The sequence below is a fragment of the Nicotiana tabacum genome, chromosome 6 (genome assembly GCF_000715075.1).
Source record: "Nicotiana tabacum cultivar K326 chromosome 6, ASM71507v2, whole genome shotgun sequence".
Taxonomy (NCBI): Eukaryota; Viridiplantae; Streptophyta; class Magnoliopsida; order Solanales; family Solanaceae; genus Nicotiana; species Nicotiana tabacum.
The window spans coordinates 214,972,709-214,990,651 of record NC_134085.1 but is presented as its reverse complement, the minus strand read 5'-3'; the positions used below and the strand labels follow the sequence as shown (position 1 = coordinate 214,990,651).

The 17,943-nt window shown below is 36.1% G+C and overlaps 2 protein-coding genes across 7 annotated transcripts; one reads left to right on the top strand and one right to left on the bottom strand.

Annotated features, from left to right (window-relative positions):
• The first annotated feature begins 2,309 nt into the window (after positions 1 to 2,309).
• Positions 2,310 to 6,138, top strand: LOC107827510 (SNAP25 homologous protein SNAP33). Of its 2 annotated transcripts, none has more exons than XM_016654656.2 (6): positions 2,310 to 2,468; positions 3,516 to 4,078; positions 4,517 to 4,610; positions 4,770 to 4,900; positions 5,565 to 5,662; positions 5,824 to 6,138. In XM_016654656.2, the coding sequence occupies exons 2-6, from the start codon at positions 3,584 to 3,586 to the stop codon at positions 5,921 to 5,923; spliced, it is 918 nt and encodes a 305-aa protein (XP_016510142.1). In that variant the 5' UTR covers positions 2,310 to 2,468; positions 3,516 to 3,583; the 3' UTR covers positions 5,924 to 6,138. The 2 variants fall into 2 exon arrangements, with proteins under 2 accessions (XP_016510142.1, XP_075112783.1); XM_075256682.1 differs by having other exon boundaries at positions 2,318 to 2,468; positions 3,412 to 4,078.
• Positions 6,139 to 11,168: 5,030 nt separating this feature from the next.
• LOC107827511 (heparanase-like protein 2) lies at positions 11,169 to 17,211 on the bottom strand. 5 transcript variants are annotated; one of them, XM_016654659.2, is made up of 10 exons: positions 16,855 to 17,211; positions 15,656 to 15,914; positions 15,492 to 15,528; positions 15,119 to 15,302; positions 14,409 to 14,557; positions 14,067 to 14,300; positions 12,942 to 13,134; positions 12,690 to 12,815; positions 12,454 to 12,553; positions 11,169 to 11,712 (listed from the first exon to the last, which is right to left on the bottom strand). In XM_016654659.2, the coding sequence occupies exons 2-10, from the start codon at positions 15,863 to 15,865 to the stop codon at positions 11,320 to 11,322; spliced, it is 1,626 nt and encodes a 541-aa protein (XP_016510145.1). In that variant the 5' UTR covers positions 15,866 to 15,914; positions 16,855 to 17,211; the 3' UTR covers positions 11,169 to 11,319. The 5 variants fall into 5 exon arrangements, with proteins under 5 accessions (XP_016510145.1, XP_016510144.1, XP_075112780.1 ...); XM_016654658.2 differs by having other exon boundaries at positions 16,850 to 17,142; XM_075256679.1 differs by lacking the exon at positions 16,855 to 17,211 and adding an exon at positions 16,623 to 16,833.
• Between the last annotated feature and the right edge of the window lie 732 nt (positions 17,212 to 17,943).

Here is a 17,943-nt window from a genome sequence, read left to right as displayed (position 1 = left end):
TTGAAAAACTCGAGTTTTATTGGTTTGGTTTGGTCTTTAGATTTATTAACCCGACACAATTGGTTTGGTTTGATAATTGTAAAATCCGAACCAACTCCGTCTATGTATACCCCTAAATTTTGCCCATATTTTTGCAAAATCCCAAAATCACCCAAATTGTTGATTTTGGGCCAAAATCCCAAAACTTGGAAATTATATACATGTTTTTCCAAAATAAAGTTGGAAAACATGTTTTGAAAACGTATGTCCAAACACATTTTCATCTTCAAACCAAACTTCACCCAAATCAAATTTTTCAAAACAAATTTGGAATCTATAGCTAAACGGGCTAGCTTACTCTATATGAACGTAATGGTAATAGAAAAATGTACGGTAATTTAACAACCAAAACAGTGAACGTTCAAATGTAACTGAGATTGCAAATTTGGTAATTTAGACCCTTTCTCAAGACTCCTTTAAAGAAAGAGTAAATGAAATGATAATTGGCGTTGATTGTTAAATGCCCAAACCCTAATGTGAATTTATATGCATAATTAGAATGTAAAAAAAAAGAAAACAAATTTAGTGAAAAAGATTCAACAATTTGTATATATACAAAAGAATTTGTATTTACACCGTATAAAGAGGATTCAATTGAACCTCCCCACCATTAATACGAGCTACACATGACACTAGTAACAAGGGTCCGGCACAAGGGACACGTCTCTTTGTCTTCTAACCAACGACTAACACAAGCAAAATGAAATCCATGGCAACAAGGGGAAAGTATCAAACACATCTCCCCTTTTTTAATATCTGCAATACAAATAGAACAATCACTGTTTTTTGCTTTAATTTCTTCCTCGCAAACATCTATTACTACTTCAGCAGCTGAATTTTCCGGCGGACATGGGTTTGTCCGAGCTCCGGCTGCTATTTCCTCAACATTATTCGAATCACAGCACCTAAACTTTTTCTTCAGTATGATAAATAATGGGACAAGCAAAAAGGCAAAGGTAATCAAGAAGATATAAGTCCCGTTGATTTTTGGCATCGGTTTGGTGGTGACAAATTCGCAGAATTTCGCACGTTGGGCCAAGGAGTTTGAAGATATAGAAGAAGAAAGCAAAAAGCTGGTTACGTGTAAGTATTATTAATGATTTAATACGTCATTTTAGCGAACTTAAACTAGTAATTTTTCTTTTTCTTTTTTTCTGGAAATTAAAAACTTTTTATTTTGACGTGGACAGAGACTAGAGGGGTTGTTCTGACGGTAAACAACCTCCACTTCCAACCAAGAGGTTGTGAGTTCGAGCCTACCCAAGAGCAAGATGAGAAGTTCTTGGAGGGAAGGATGCCGAGTTTCTATTTGGAAACAGCCTCTCTACCCCAGGTAGGGGTAAGGTCTGCGTACACACTACCCTCCCCGGACCAGACCCTAATAAGTGGGATTATACTGGGTTGTTGTTGTTGTAAGTGAGATTACCCTCCCCAGACCCTAATAAGTGAGATTATATTGGGTTGTTGTTGTTGTTGTTGAGTCAGAGCTTTGCTATTTATACATTATATGAAGAGGAAACGGTCCAATTTAGCCGAATTCAAAAGTCACCGTCTACGCGTTTTTTTTTTTAATTTTTTTTTTAATCTAGAACACATGTTTATTTATACTTTATTTTTATTCCTGTCAGATTATTGAGATGGGCAGAAGTTTGGTACTACTACTACTATTGTACCTCTTGCTACAAAATTTGAACGTTAATATTAAAATTTTAAGCCCAATAATATATTAGAATGCAAATAATTTCTCCCAAACGAAAGGTATGCTAGTGTCCGCAACATTTTCAATTATATCGGACAAAAAGAAGAATTTTCAATTACATACTTGTTCCATTTTATGTGATGCATTGACACAAAGTTTAAGAAATATAATTTTAAAAAAGATTTGTGATCTAAAACAAATACTCTATATTTGGTGTGTTTATAAATTATTTTACTAAAATTAAAATGAAGAGTCTAAACTAAATTATTAATAAATATAAAAATATTTCTTCCGTCTAAATTAACTGGTCCACTATTGACTTGTCACACTTCTTAAGAAATAATAAATAACATCACAATTTTACTATAAAGCTCCTAATTATTATTATTGAAAAATTAATTTTGACTATTATAAATCTAAACTGTTGGAAAGTAATAAGGGTAAATTATGTATAAAATGACAAATTATTTATTAGTTTTTTAAATTAAGCAAGTAAAAATTAAGTAGTAATTATTTTTAATATAAGGGACAATTGGACGGACTTAAAAGGAAAGTGTATTCATAAATTGCTAAATTAGACGAAGTACTATATTATATAGGCCTGTTCCCCACTTTCAAATTTAATACTCTCCTCTCTCTCTAGATCTTCTCCATATTGTGGTTCTCCGCAATAGGGGCGTTAATCTCGGTGCTCCTAAATCCTTATCCTCAGTGTTCCTTGGATTTGCAGGTAATTTTCATTTTTTTAATGTTTTAATTTATGCATTTTTGTTTTTATCCATGGATCTGTTCAAATCACTAAGCTTATTGTACTGATTTGTTTCTGTTACTTTTTTCTGTGATTTTTATCTAAATTTTCTTTCCGAATTATCACTTGCGGCTATCTTTTTCTACTCTATAGTGAAACAATCTGCACTTTTCTCTGTCGTTTTAATCTCGTTTTATTTCTGGGTTTTAAAGAATAAAGCAGTAAGCCAGATGAATTGGGAAACCAGATTGTTCATTTGATTGGAAAAAAGAAGATCAGTAAAAGTTTATTTCTATAAGAAAAGCTTTTCACTTTAAACTTTTAACGTGTGAGTTATGATGAAGATGCATAGAGAATCGGGCCTGCATATTCCTTGAATTTTTGATATATTATTGAAGGGCTGTTAAATGTGTTCTTGGATGCCCTTTTTCTTTTATGTAAGCCCCTTGAGAACCAAAAGAAAAAAAAAACTTTTTACCGTCCTTTTTCTTAAACTTTTACTATGTGAACCTATTTTCTTTTTGGTCCGTTCCAAAAAGAATGACCCCTTTCTAAATTTGGTAACAATTTAGCTTAAACTTACAATTCTACCTTAATGAGAAACTTTTATCATCCCACAAATACTCTGGACCCATTTTTTAAAAGTCTTCTTTTTCCTTAAATTTCATGCTCAGTCAAACAGGTTCACATGAATTGGAATGGAGGGAGTATTAAATACTAGTTTGTGTGCTTGAATCTTGGACTTGGCTACTTCAACTGACATCATGTCTCTGTTCCCTGTAGATAATTATTATTGTATTTTTCCTCTGCCTGCACCAAATTTAGCCTTGAGACCTATTTCATCCTTTCTGCAGTTTTTGATGATCTATTAGTCTATTGTCAATCTTATCGATGTAGAATACATTAACTTTCACTCTAAATGTAGGTCAGCAGGATGTTCAAGTGAATGTTCCCGTTATAGCTGATTCTTGATAACTAATGTGGCTGTTAAACGTACTGTTAATAGCTATCCCTTGCTTCTTTCTCCAGGTACAGCCTTAATTAGTTGAACACTTCCTAGTTCCTACTGAAGCAAGGTTACCTCTTATCCATTGAAAATGTTTGGGCTTAAGAAGTCACCCTTGCATCTGAATGCCAAAAACCACTCTGCGAATCCTGGATTTCATGGTTATTCTAGTTCAAATCCTTTTGATTCTGACAATGAATCTGATAGCAAGCAAACTATAACACCTGCACGGAGAACTTCGTCAGAGCCTTCTCTAATTACTCCACATTTGAGTACAAACCCTTTTGATGACGATGATGTTAAAGGTACTCATTCATCTGCTTACTCCACGACGTCAACAGCAAGAAACAGATACAAGAATGACTTCCGGGATTCTGGAGGATTTGAGAACCAAACTGTACAGGAGTTGGAAAACTATGCCCTACACAAGGCTGAAGAGACAACAAAGACTGTTAACAGCTGCCTGAGGATTGCTGAAGACATGAGACAGGACGCAACAAAAACTTTGATCACCTTACATCACCAAGGTGAACAGATTACAAGAACCCACACAACTGCAGCTGACATTGACCATGACCTTAGCAGAGTATGGTTTTTTTAGGTCTATTGCAATTTGTAGTTTGCAAAAGAACTTGTTTTGGATTAACATTACCCTTTATATCATCATGGATTGCCAATACCCATCTGTTTTTCTTGTTTCTGCAACTTTTCATTCTTTAGTATTTCATTGAATAACTCAAATATTGTTTGAAATTTATGCTGACTGGTAGGTTACTTCCTTGTTCAATTTGAGATGAAACTTTATAGTCTTTAGGAGGGGATATAGATTTTGTTTAGACTTTTATAGAGCATACATCACTAGTCTGCTTTAACCCGTTCCTCCTACAAGTCCTTAACCTACAGTTGCCCCAAAGCTACCAAATACTTTCTTACTATTTCCTTGATATGGAATATTTTGTATCTGTTATTTCCTTTCGCTGCTGTAGTTATCAATTGGAAACTAAAGCTTGAAATTTGATTACAGGGTGAAAAACTCTTGGGCAGTCTAGGGGGCTTGTTTTCTAAGACTTGGAAGCCTAAGAAGACTCGCCCAATTACAGGGCCAGTAATTACTAGAGGTTACTCATCTGATTTTGTTCTTGTTCATTTAATATGCTTTGGTGTTCTTGAGTAGGGAAATAAATAACTAACTGGACATTCAGATATAGAAGGCTTTAATAAACTGTGGGGAGGTTGTGGCTATTGAAAAAATTGCTGATTACCTGTTACTGTGGCAGATGATCCAGTTCAAAGAAAGGGTAACCACCTGGAGCAGAGAGAGAAGTTGGGGTTGAGCTCTGCACCTAAGGGACGCTCAAGTTCACGAACACCACCACCAGAACGTACAAATGCACTACAGCACATTGAGGTACATGTGTGTTACTTGGCACAAAATAGAGACGGATATTAAGAACTCCTTTATATCAATGGTTCAGAGAATTGATATTGGCTCTAGCCTGTTGCGTGATAGGAAGATAAACTTGCTCTCAAGTTAGTTTTATCACAGTGTGAAGAGTTGCGACCAATAAGTCAACTACTCGTGGTGAAGGCTTTCCTTTTTCTTTCCTTAACTGTGCTCCATCAACAAGTTGAAGTTGCGCAATATTTCATCTAAACTTTCTATCCATTTGTTTTAAAGGGGAGTCTTGAAGCAACGGTATAGTTGTCTCCGTGTGACCTATAGATTACGGGTTTGAACCGTGTAATCAGCCACTAACGCTTGCGTTAGATAGGCTGCCTGCATCACACCCCTTGGTTGTGGCCTTCCCCTTGACCCTGCGTTCTGCTTTGCACCAGGGCTGCCCCTTTTTTCTATCCATTTGTTTGCATTCTCTATCTTAGAACGGTGAAGACCCTTCTTCTGATGCATCCGCTATCTTAGAATGGTGAAAACTGCATGGCTTATTTTCTAAGACTGGGAAGCCTAACTGCCTAAGAAGACTCGCACCAGGCAGTCTTGGAGGCTTGTTTTCTAAGCACCTATGTGTTTTCTCGCATTCGAAACAGCGCTGATCATTTTGAAAATTTGACAGGTTGAGAAGGCAAAGCAAGATGATGCATTATCAGATCTCAGTAACCTGTTGGGAGAGCTCAAAGATATGGCTCTTGACATGGGATCTGAAATTGGGAGGTTAGTGTTTAAGATTGTGAAATTTTCTTTTAGGACTATGAGCTTCCTTGCTCTTTCCTGCCTCCCCCTTTTTCTTGTTATGTACTTCCATGATCATTGTACTAGTGTGTATTTCTCGAATCACTTCTGAACATTTCTGCATATGCTGTTGGATATTGCAGGCAGAACAAAGCCCTGGATCATCTTCAAGATGATGTGGATGAGCTCAATTTCCGAGTTAAAGGTGCCAATCAGCGTGGCCGCCGCTTACTTGGAAAATAACCAGCATTCATCTTTTGGACCTACTGCATTAGCACGAGATATTAACATGCTCTTTTCTTGTAGTTACTTTGTTATTTCAACTCCTCTAGAGTCCTTCAAAGTCTCTCATCTTCCTTCTCTTTTTCTTTTTCATTAATCAAATTCCTTCATCTGTTACTTCTGTAATTTTTGTACACGGTTGACGACGTCAGATCGAGTTAATCAATTAATTTCCAGGTAATCTGACACATCAACAAATTGCTATCTAACTATTTTTAGGAAATAATCTTGAGCACATTTAACATTTGTTTAGACATTGTTACGACCCAACTTGAAAGTTGCTACCGATAAAACTGCAGATTTTACCTCATTTTCTGGCAAAAACTTGCTTTAGTTACTTCAATATTTTTCCACGATCCCTTCTTTAACCACTTTTCGGTGCTAAGAGAACAGAACTTGTTGAGAATGGTTCTAGCCATTAAGGCCTTTTCTGGTGTTCACTAATGGCTTCCAGCTTTCTTAATTGCCAGGAGAAACATTTTACTGATTGTCTGTCACTGAACTGCACAAAAAGCTTTTACTTTCTGCCACTTTATCAATACAAACTTTTAGATTTCACTGCATCACGAAGGATACATGACTTTCTTCGCACGCAAGTTCATTTGCTTGAACCGAATTTCACCTTGAAGAAAAAGGCGATATCACTCGCCTTGAAACCGCTTAAGTATTGTGTGCACTGTTGCATATTCTTGTTCCTTTTTCTTTTGGTGGCTACAACAGCGCCGGTTTGGCCAAGTTTATTTTTGGCCAAAAGTGTTTTTTTTTTTTGCCAAAAGCACTTTTGGCTAAAAATTGAGGTATTTGGTCAAAGATTCTACAAGGAAAAAAAAGTGTCTTTGAGGAGAAGAGCATTTTTGAAAAAAAAAAACACTTTTCAAAATAAGTTGATTTTTGCAGCTTGGCCAAAAGGGCTATAAACCAGTTTTTTGAGGGTGCTACTGATTCTGGATTTTTTAGTTTCTCGCTGTTCATGTTTATGAGTCATTAACACTTGCACTCATTTGCTGTACGACAATAATATATGGAGCAGAGTAACTAGAAAAGGTTCATATAAACACCTAACTAATGTATAACTGAGGCTTATAGCCTGTTTGGCCAAGCTTTTTTTTTGGGCCAAAAGTGTTTGGCAAAAAATTGAGGTGTTTGACCAAGTTTTTGGAAGAAAAAAAAGTGTTTTTGAAGAGAAGCAAAAACAGTTTTCTGAGAAGCACTTTTGAAAAAATACACTTAGAAGCAGTTTTCAAAAGCTTGGTCAAACACTAATTACTGCTCAAAAATGCTTTTCTAATTAATTAGCCAAACACAAACTACTTCTCACCAAAAGCACTTCTCAAAATAAGCTGATTTTAGAAGCTTGGCCAAACGGGCTATTAATCCATTACTTGAATGATTAACATTCCCTGCACCATTCTTGCCATTTTATCACTCTGTTCTGGGGAAGACAAAGTTCATTCGTCTAGAGAACCTAACAAAATCTATGACATTGCAAGATACTTTGCCAGATGGTACAACAAAAAAACGCGTTTCAGAACATATTTTGCCGAGTAGCATTAAAAAACAGTTGCTGAACTGCACTCAAAGATGTGGGGACAAACCAAAAAAAAAACACTAAACTTTAAAGAGCACAACTGGGTTTTCCCCTTATTGCTTTCCGAGATCAGATGCCTTTGGATTCAAAGGAATCCCACTTGAATAAGCTCTCGCAGCTTCCAATATGCAACACAAGACATACGCAAAGGAACTCCCAGTAACAGGGCAAGCTGGACAAAAGAAATTAACTTCCATATAAAGAATTTCCGGTTCTAACACAGCAAGCTTTTCAGCTGTTAGGACTTTAAGAATGTCTTCATGGGTGTTGTATGTTGCAGTAATAGCAAAATTTGGATAAAGAAGAGGGAAGTTATGCCTCATTTGGTCCATTAGAAAACACGCAAAAGATGAGCTAAGTCGAGGCAAAGGTTTTCAGAGTTAGACTTCCCTTCGGTAGTTCCCTTAAACAAACAGAAACAGGAGGCTGAAAGCTTGAGAAGGAACAGGGAAAAAGGAAGTATACTCACCCAAAAATAAAACGAAGGAAAAGGGACGTTCTGGCCAGCATAATGTTAAGAGAGGATGATAAATGGAACTGAGAAAGAGATTCTTTTTATCGGGCTGAGAAAGATATATTATAACCTTCTCTTGACCTTGGTTTTGCCCAAAGTTCTTGAAAGTAGCCTTCCCCTTTCAATTGATATTCTTCCAACATCTCTAATCTAACTGAGGACTTACATATAGTCCCATCACAGAAAGATAACTCCACATGAAACTAAGTTCACTTCAGTTCAATTCTTCATGGGTCCAAATACCTACCTCAACAACATTAGCGAGTACTTCTTAGTGATAAACTTACAGTTTATTCTACAACATATTTAGCCTCAATGGTTTGTTGAAGCTGCTATTCCTATTCCCTAATAAATCACAATATCAACGGTAACAAACTTCTGCAAAAGATACTGCTAAATTCTACAGTGATTATACACCAAACAATGCAGTACCAGTCAAATCCGAATCAAGGTACTCACGCAGCCAATAATTTGAAGAACTTATCCGGATCCGCATACACAGTTACACACACACTCTGGAATCCAAAGAACTACAGAAATTGCCGGCCAACAATGTCATAAGGGCATACATTCCATTAACCAGCTATTCACCAGGCAAATAAAAACCACAATCTCTAATCTATCTAACAAAGTAATTGTTTATCAAGTTCAGTTTAGCTAACAAAATCATTCAAGTCAGAAAAAGGTTAAGCCTTTATACGAAAAATCGATGCTTCCAAATACAAAACTTAGGAGTATCAACGAAAGAACAATAATAATACACGGCAGTGCCTTTTATCACATTGGATATTAGATGCTATAAAAATACAAAACCCTAGGGCTTTCTACAAAATACCATTCATAATTCAAGGGATTCACATCGAACACTGCTGAACTCTTGAACGTTCATAAAATTATTCTATTGTTCAATCAAAAAGGATTAAAAATGACGAAATTTAAGTTACTAGTTCAATTCCATGACGCTCTTGACCTTGGGGGCGTAGAGGGAGTAAACTACGGCCTGCCTCTTGGCGACCTCGAGCTGGGACCTACCTTCGGAGAAAGCAGCTGCGACCTTTGAGGGATCCGAGAGGTCTTTGTTCTGCCGAAACCCATCGATTGTCCGGCGCTTAGTGTATTCCCGGATGTTGTAATCGGGGAACTGACGCGCCGTCTTCAGAAGCGAACGGAAAAGGGTAAGGACTTCCCCGCGTGACGGCGATGCCATCTTTTTTTCGAGAGAATTAACCAAAGGTTTTCAGATTCAGGCCTACGATTGTGTTTGCCGACGCGGCGTAGAGGTTTATCTAGAAAAGTCTCGGGTTTTAACACCAAACCAAAGTGGAATTCATTCTATTTTTCTCTTTCTATGGGGAATATTAAACTTTTGTTTATTTTTTCTAATAAAGACCAAAAAAGAAAAATAGTTTTTTTTATTTAGGGTCAAGAGGGGTTGTTCTGATGGTAAGCAACCTCCACTTCCAACCAAGAGCAAGGTGGGAAGTTCTTGAAGGGAAGTATGCCCGAGGGTCTATTTGGAAACAATCTCTCTACCCAGGGTAGGGGTAAGTGGGATTATACTGGGTTATTGTTGTTGTTGTTGTTGTTGTTATGGTCATGAAAAATAGCTTTAGTATTCCACATTTGACTCCTTACAGTTTGAAAAAATATTTTAGTTTCTTATCATTGTAGTGTACGATTATACTATTTAGCAATCAATTGATAGAGGTTTATTCCGTTAACTAATATTGTTTTAATTTTTTTTTTTTGTAAATTTTGATAAGTAATTATTATCCGACGTTTACACTTGCTTTTGAACTACAACATGACAATTTTATTTTTTATTTAAAGTTAAAAATCCGTCAAAAGTGTGAAATTTGTTGAGTATTATGGCACTCAAATTTGAAATTTAACAATAACCGAGACAATAAATAGTTATTCTTTCCTTATTTTTCAAATTAATCTTGATATTCTTGCGAGGGCGAAACTATGTGTGAAAATTATACTGTGTAGGGTAAGGTATTACTATTTGTTATTGATAAAAAGAATAAACTTTAAACACCCTTACATAGCTCAGTGGCAAACGATGCTCAACCCTTATTGAATTTTCTAGATTTTACTACTATAAAGGAGGAAAAATAAATGAGATACTGTATAGTCGTTCCTTCTTTTCTTTTTTTTTTCTTTCATTTTTTCCTTTTACTCCCTGCTCATGTCCCTGTATTTTGTTGGTGAACTGTGTTCAAAATCAACAACGTTAGTTTAATAAATAAATCGTAAAATAATTTCGAGCCCACAAGTTTCTTGTGTGTCCTTGAGAAATTTAATCCCTTCATTGTTGTCCAAGGTTATGGATTACTTCCTACCAGGATAGAACGGAAAAACTATTCTGTAATACTGGCAATCGAAATTACAGAACTTCAGCGAACTCAACAAACGGAGCAAATCACACTTGACACTTTATTTATTTTGAAAAATAATGCAACACTGTAAAAAAGAGAGGAGAAAATTTCAGATTTTCCATATCTAAAAAATGAGGCCAAACCTCTAAGTTTATAGACAAAGAAATGGTGAGATGAAGAGGTACAATCCAAGAGGTGTCTCTTCCATTTCCCATTCACACCCCTTAATAAAAACCGCAACATATTTTTCACTGGTATGTACATCCAAAGTGTAACACCCCAACCCGTTAGTGACATTGTCCGCTCTGGGCCTAAGCCCTTACATGAGGTGTCTCTTCCATTTCTCATTCACACCCCTTAATGAAAAGGCAACATATTTTTCACTGGTATGCTTAGCACTGAGGTTTGTCCCGCCTAACCGGGATTTGCCTAAACTCAGTTGAACGAGCCCGTTAGTGACATTGTCCGGTCTGGGCCTAAGCCCTCACGGGTTTAAAACGTGTCACTAGGATCTAAGGCTTGTTATCTTATATATCCAGCATCCCTTTTGTGTTTTGCCGATGTGGGACTCTGTCTAAAGTCTGGGGTGTTACACAAAGCTTCATTTATGCCAACTTCCTCTGCTTAATACACACGTACTCAGAGGCAAAAACATAAAATGCATAATCGAATTAATAAGAAGGGATAAAAGGAAATGTAAGTATCAATAGTAGATGTAGATGAGACAAAAAAATAATGGTGTATTGATTCTTATGAATTATTCCATATGAAGTTATAATTGACTATAGGGGACTGGTATTATTGTAGCCATATTAAGTCCAATGAAGGCATGAATATAATTTTTGCCAAGTATAATGTGAGCTTTCAATAGTACTTATCTACAACTAGGAGAATTAAAGTTGGGGAATACAATGAACTTGATGGACAATGGTGCAACTGATATTGGAGATTTGATATTTTCAAGAACTGGAGACAAACTTGGAATATCTCCTGTTTCTGTGAGTTGCAATGGTTTCCCATTGAGGAGCATAGTTCTGCTCTGAAGGTTGCCGCCTTCTGGAGTTAGATGATACTCTTCTCGATATAATGTAACATCTGATGATTTGCTTCCTACCCACGAAACAGTTTCTTTAAGACCGTGCACGAATGAACTTTTCTTGTGATTTTTTTTCTTACCGACTTGCAAGCTGGTATATGCACTGGATTGGATGTTGACCCCATACTGAATCTGGTTGCTTAAATTGATCAGAAGTAAAGTCACACCAGCCTGTACAAAGGCAAAATCAGTAAGTTAATATGTGGTTTGGTCTTTAGCAGTAGTATGGATATGCAAATAATCAAGTAGAGATTTGAAGACAAATAGTACATACACATAAATGAGAACAAAAACGATGAGAGGGAAGTGGACTAAGCGACACCAAACTGGGTCATTTGATATATGCACAGGAGGGAATCAACTATAACCCTTTATTTTTGATGATCCATTTTTCAGAACAAAGCAAAATATAAGTAGCATAGAGCATAAGTAGAGACATTGGCTGCAATTCTTATGTGCAACAATATGAAGGTTGGTTTTTGAACTAAGGCATATGCCTCGTGACAGAAAATATCAACTAAGGGAGATTGCATAGTCTACACTGGAGGCAGTGTAACGTATTGCATCTAGCTATAAGTCCCCCCTGCAGAGTTATAAGTCCCCTCTGCAGAGTTCACAAACCCAAATCATTTGGTTCTTATGTGTTAGAACTCTGAAATAATCCAAAACTATGTTAGAGAAGCACTTGAGTTGTTGCATCTTTGTAGTCTAAAGCAGCTCTGATGTTTGAGCCTTCAAAAATGTCAGATTGACATAATGGCTTATGAAGCAGACGAAAAAAAGAAGTCAGTTAAATGCAAGAATTCCTTATGGGGAACCTTCAAAGCACTTGCTATCAGGATAACTTTCCGACATAGTAATTAATGCATTTCAGATTACAAAAGTGAATCAGGATATAATCGGCACTCTTACTCTATCTTTTGTACAATGGGCATAAGAGCGCAAATATGGTGATGCTTTGCTGCTAATATCAAGAACTTCTTTTCCCATCAGTCTATGCCAAAGAAGTGCACTGTATTGAAGTGAAAATGAATGGATCAGATACTTTTAATTAGATTGTGAAGGACCTAACACAGAAATATAAAAAAATAACAGCCTGCCCCTTTAAATAATAGAGTGAAGTCGAATAAGGTTGTCAAGCACCTCACCTATAATAATCAGGATTTGGAACAAACGTGCTGGTATCAAGGAGCCCATAATTTCCTCCAATAAGAGTCTGTCGGCAGTATACTTTAGTATGGTGCTTGGCTGCTATCCCAAGCTGATCTAAATACCTACAATTCATGTTATCAGCCAGACATGAATGAAAAACCATACCACATGCCTCAATTATGGTCTCTGGAATTGCTTCACTCGACTGCTAGCTAATACTATAAATCAAATTAAGCAATAAAATTTACCAAAAGCTATCTACGAAGGCGTTAGACACATTAGGACCTCCACTGTTGTAGGCTCCACCAGATTCTCCAACCCAAGCTGAAGCCCAAGGACCCTTCATTTTAATGGTTTGAGTAAGATTGCCGAATGTGTCTGATATTTTATTCAAGTATTGAGGATTTAAAATTTTATCTACAAGCTTGCTTCCCTCGGACCCTGAAACAGAACACTTGACATTACTAACTTGATTAGTTCCTAAATCCAGATAATACAAGCAGTGATATCACACCAATCAGTAAAAAATCTACTATCCAGAGCTGTGAGTTTATGAATTTAAAATAAGTCTACAATTTTTTTTTTATGTTGACATTTGATGTCAAAGAAACATCAATTTGATTGGTAAAACTATATCTCTTCTATAATCATTGTGGTAAAACATATTCACATGCTGTATATTGAATATTCTCGTCTACTACTTCTTATAAAAGATGAATCCAGAAAGATACGTAAAAAAGTTAATCGAATATAAGGACTTACATATAGCTGATAAATGTCAGAAAAAGGCCTCAACTCTAAACAACGACAAAAACAATAAACCAGAATAATAACTTTATTGTCTAGAGACTATATAACACAGTTCTAAACAACTTTTCATATAAAAAAATAGATTGGAGAAGTTTCAATCTTCTAAGGACATATAATAAAGTATAAATTAGAAATGTTGAATTTCAAAACTAACATAGTTTAAGAAAAGCAAAAACATGACAAACCTCAATGATATGAGAATTAGAAAAATAATAATTTGAACTCTACATTATCCTCTTTCATTACTATTTACTACCATGTGCAGCGCAAGAAAAATTCAGTCTCTTTGATGATGTAACATGATTGATTCCAGTGTCAAGCCAAAAGTATTTGTATGCGGCTTTTCCATTATCTCAAATGCTATTGCCAACAAAGTAACTCACATGACAGCGAATGGAGACTAAGTGTCATAAGCAAAAGCATTTAAGATTTTATCCGTGATTTTATGAGTTTTATCTAGTGTTGAATATGCCTTAATTTTCCAATACAAATTATATTATAGAAATCAAGGGGATTCTCATATAGCTCCGTTCTATTAAAAAAACAGATTCACACTAGCTCACCTGGGCCAAGATTATAAATATGATGCGTCAAGATGTTGACTATGCCAGGCCCTGAAACCTCAAGGAGCTTGCTGAACCACTCAGGACTATAGAATCCTCCTGGTGCTAATAGAAGAGGACGTTGGTCAAATTTCTTGTATACTTGGTCTATGAGATTGTGCAGATGGATAACATCTTTTCCGTACTGTACAGCATTAACACTTGCACCAATTCCCTGACCACTCAATTCATTTCCTGCAAAATCAGAAAAAGCATGATTGAGGAAGGGAACCTTTCTGGTAAAGGAGAGATTTAAAATTTTAAATAAACTTGCAAGAAGAAAGAAATATGCCAGAAATATACCAAATTCCCATGAGTGTATCTGGTAGCCTTTGGCAACAGTGTATTTCATGAAATCGCGGGCATTGCTGGAATCCCAATTTCCTCCCCATGCATGCCTATTGATCCGTCGTCTCCCATACAACGCATTCAAACCAAAAGTCACAAGTGCTCTGCAGCAAAAGCAGTTGAACTTATATGAACTTCAAGGGAGAACTCTTAGAATCATGGTAAGTTTTTTGACAGTCCAAGAGTTATTTTTACTTTTAGTTTTTTGTATAGTCATAGTCTGCTGTATTTGAGGAAATGCAAATTCAACACCACTCTTCAAAGAATGGCAGTGTATTCCTACATCTTTAGGTTTCTTGAATAGTCATGGATGCACATTCAGGATTAAGAAGTAGTAACATCAAAGTCAAAGATACTAATTCAGGACGCGTCTCTGCATGGACATATAACAAACTACCTATATCTTAATTCACCTTGTATCCGTTCATCAATTAGAATATAGTCATTCATAAAGATGAAAGTGGTCAAATTTGGGAATTAACCAAATTGGAGACGCGTGTTTCCTCAATAGCATCCGTAGATTGGAAAAAGTTAAAGAAGAATAAGAATAGTATTGAGCCAGAACGTGCAGCCTAGGAGCAGATCAGATTATTAGCCAGGACATGGTTAGACACTTATATTGTTGAATGCAATAGGAGAAGATGTACAGAATTAGACAATCTTACCCTGTCTTCTTGAAAAGGTTGTTTAACTCATCCCATCTATGCATATGTAAGCATCCCTTGGAGAATCCAAACAACCCATCCTTCTGCTTGGTGAAGGGATGGCAAGAAGATTTCAAGTTGCCTACATCATATATTACTTGGTCCTGTAAAGAACCTCCAAGTCGTAATCTCAAACCCTTGAAAGCTGTATCACCAATAAATATAAATCAGAGAAGAGTAGAAATCTAAAAGACGAGAAAGAAATCTAGTTTGCTTATGCACTTCAGATTTTAAGGTGAAATGACAGCATGTTTGAGTCTCATTTGCTAACTATGGTAATAACATAAACAACTCAGAAATAGGTTAAAGTTATAGCATAATGGCTTGTGCAAACCTCGTATAGCATTTTCCAGAAAAGGGTGAGATAAATCCTGACAAATCAAAACACATTTAGTAATACTGACCACTCATTTCTTAATCAGAAACTCAATAAGATATATACATTTTTAATATTGGAGAACAACTTATCCCTTCAATAACAGGCTACCAGGATTTTACCAGATTTATAATAGATGCCAAGTCCCAAGGACATTGCTTATAATTGCACTTCTCTTTAGGCCACCAATCAATGGTAGCACAAATATAATTATCATCTGTCCAGGCAATTCTTACAGATGTATCAATCATAAGTTCAGTATCTTCAACTGTTTGCGCTGAAAATGCAGGACACAGCGCCAGAAAGATTAACAACAAGGTTCGGAAGTCCATTAGATGATTAAGCACGACGACTTCACTGTTGTTTGAACCGAGTCATATACTGGCAAGAGGAATCAAACAAATAAATGTTAAAGAGGCTTTTAAAGAGCAACTTATTGTAACTAAAAATGACAAAGGTACAACATATTCATTGGACAACATCATACAATAAGTTAGCAACTCTGTCCTTGAGCAGCTTTATAAAGTAGTTTAATTTTGTCAATCCAAAACCCCTTGGTATTTCCAGGAAGCTTAGATAAAAAAAATTATAAACTAACTTATATATTCCAGTAACCTTCTGGAAATTAAAAAGGGCAGCCCGGTGCACTAAGCTCCTGCTATAGTCTAGGACTAGGAGGTCACGGGTTTCTTGGATGAAAGGGTGCCTTGGCGTAATTGGTAAAGTTGCTGCCATGTGACAGGAGGTCACGGGTTTGAGCCGTGGAAACAACCTCTTGCATAAATGTAGGGTAAGACTGCGTACAATAGACTCTTGTCGTCTGGCTCTTCCCCGAACCCCGCGTATAGTTGGAGCTTAGTGCACCGGGCTGCCCTTTTAACAGTATAAAGAAAAAAATGACTAGAAAATAAAGAGGCGAACCAAATTGCTTTTCTTGCTCAGATGTAAAAGAACCTAGAATGCTAGGGTCAATCAAAGTATAGCCAGATCATGAAACTAATCTATAAGGACAACAATCATAAAGACAGAGAAGCAAATTTCAATTTTGAAGTTAATTTAGACATTGCAGAACCTATTAAAGACTTTTACTTTTTAGTTTCAGAAAAGTCTTGGCAAATTTTTTCTTCACGTCTAAGACAATTACCAGGCTACCAGCAGTACAAGTAAAGTCACTATGTCAGCCACATCAATACAAATATACAATACGCAAATTAACCAATTACACTCAGAAAGCAAGATCCAAATACTACAAGAACAGTCCTTTGAAACAATACACTGCAATATTAAAAACAAAAAGAATAAAGAACCAAACTCACCTCACCTCACAAAATCCAGCATAACGAAACTCACGGAGCGCAAATTCCGAGAAAAAACAAACCGACAATCAGCAGACAGTGTACTAAAACACACAGGTGAATGACAAGAATAGCGAGTGAAATGAAATGGGTTGGTCTCAGATTTCTCAGTTATTAGCTAAAAACTGAAACTTTTTTAGGTGAAGTGTCAGAATCAACTAACAGTCATTCATTCATTCATTCATTCATTTGTTTCACGGAGTTTTTGGTACATATGTACAGAACAGTGGCTCGTGTCAAATGCAGACAATAATAAGAGGAAAGATAAAATATGATGAGGTGGCTAAGACCATACTCCAATTATTTTTGTTGGATTCCAACTTGTCTTCACCTTAAAGTCATCCCTTACACCTTATACTTAGCTAATATTGTGCCAAAAGAAGAAAATTAAATATTTGTTGGTTTGACAAGGAATGACTCTTTTTATGTATTTTTTTATATTTGAGTAAGATTTGCTTCGGTCAACAGCAGCCGTCAGATCTATTTTCATTTAAAAGTAGTTTTTTTGATTTTTCATCCGGTGTTCGGTACCCGCATTGAAGCCCGATTATATTCGGATTCACGTTGCGCAAGGATTTTTTCGTATCTTGAAGGTTTTTAAAAGTAGTTCAAGCAATCATGATTTCTTGCACTAGTTGCATGCTGAAGAATATAAAGAGAAAAATATTATTTACAAACCTATTCACCATCTTCAACATTCCAACTTGCAAATAAAATTATAAACTATACTATTTCTTATTGTCGTAGTAGCGATAACATTTGTTTTGTAGTTTATAAAATTATGGTATATAATCTCTGATGATTTGGCTGCCAAAACATCAAATTAACTTGAAAGGGAGCCTCCGAGTAATAATAAAATTGTCTGTATGATTTATAAGTCATTAATTCGAGTCGTGAAAACAACTATTAGTGTTTGCATTAGAATAAGTTGTCTACGTCACATCCCTTGGGTCAGTGACGGACCTTATAGAAATGGGTGTCAAATCGCTGGAAAAATATTTTGACGCGAAAATTCTTGCTTCGCCATTGCTTGGGGCGCCGCCCTTCCCAAATCC

Bases quoted from the DNA above. Each gene is read 5' to 3' on its own strand.
- LOC107827511 (XM_016654659.2), bottom strand. From the start codon at position 15,865: ATGGACTTCCGAACCTTGTTGTTAATCTTTCTGGCGCTGTGTCCTGCA. The intron at 15,529-15,655 runs GTAAAATCCTGG...TTGATTTGTCAG, and splicing joins TGGCATCTATTATAAATCTG to GATTTATCTCACCCTTTTCT. The intron at 12,816-12,941 runs GTAAATTTTATT...CATGAATTGTAG, and splicing joins GCCTTCGTAGATAGCTTTTG to GTATTTAGATCAGCTTGGGA.
- LOC107827510 (XM_016654656.2), top strand. From the start codon at position 3,584: ATGTTTGGGCTTAAGAAGTCACCCTTGCATCTGAATGCCAAAAACCAC. The intron at 4,079-4,516 runs GTATGGTTTTTT...ATTTGATTACAG, and splicing joins TTGACCATGACCTTAGCAGA to GGTGAAAAACTCTTGGGCAG. The intron at 4,611-4,769 runs GTTACTCATCTG...TTACTGTGGCAG, and splicing joins AGGGCCAGTAATTACTAGAG to ATGATCCAGTTCAAAGAAAG.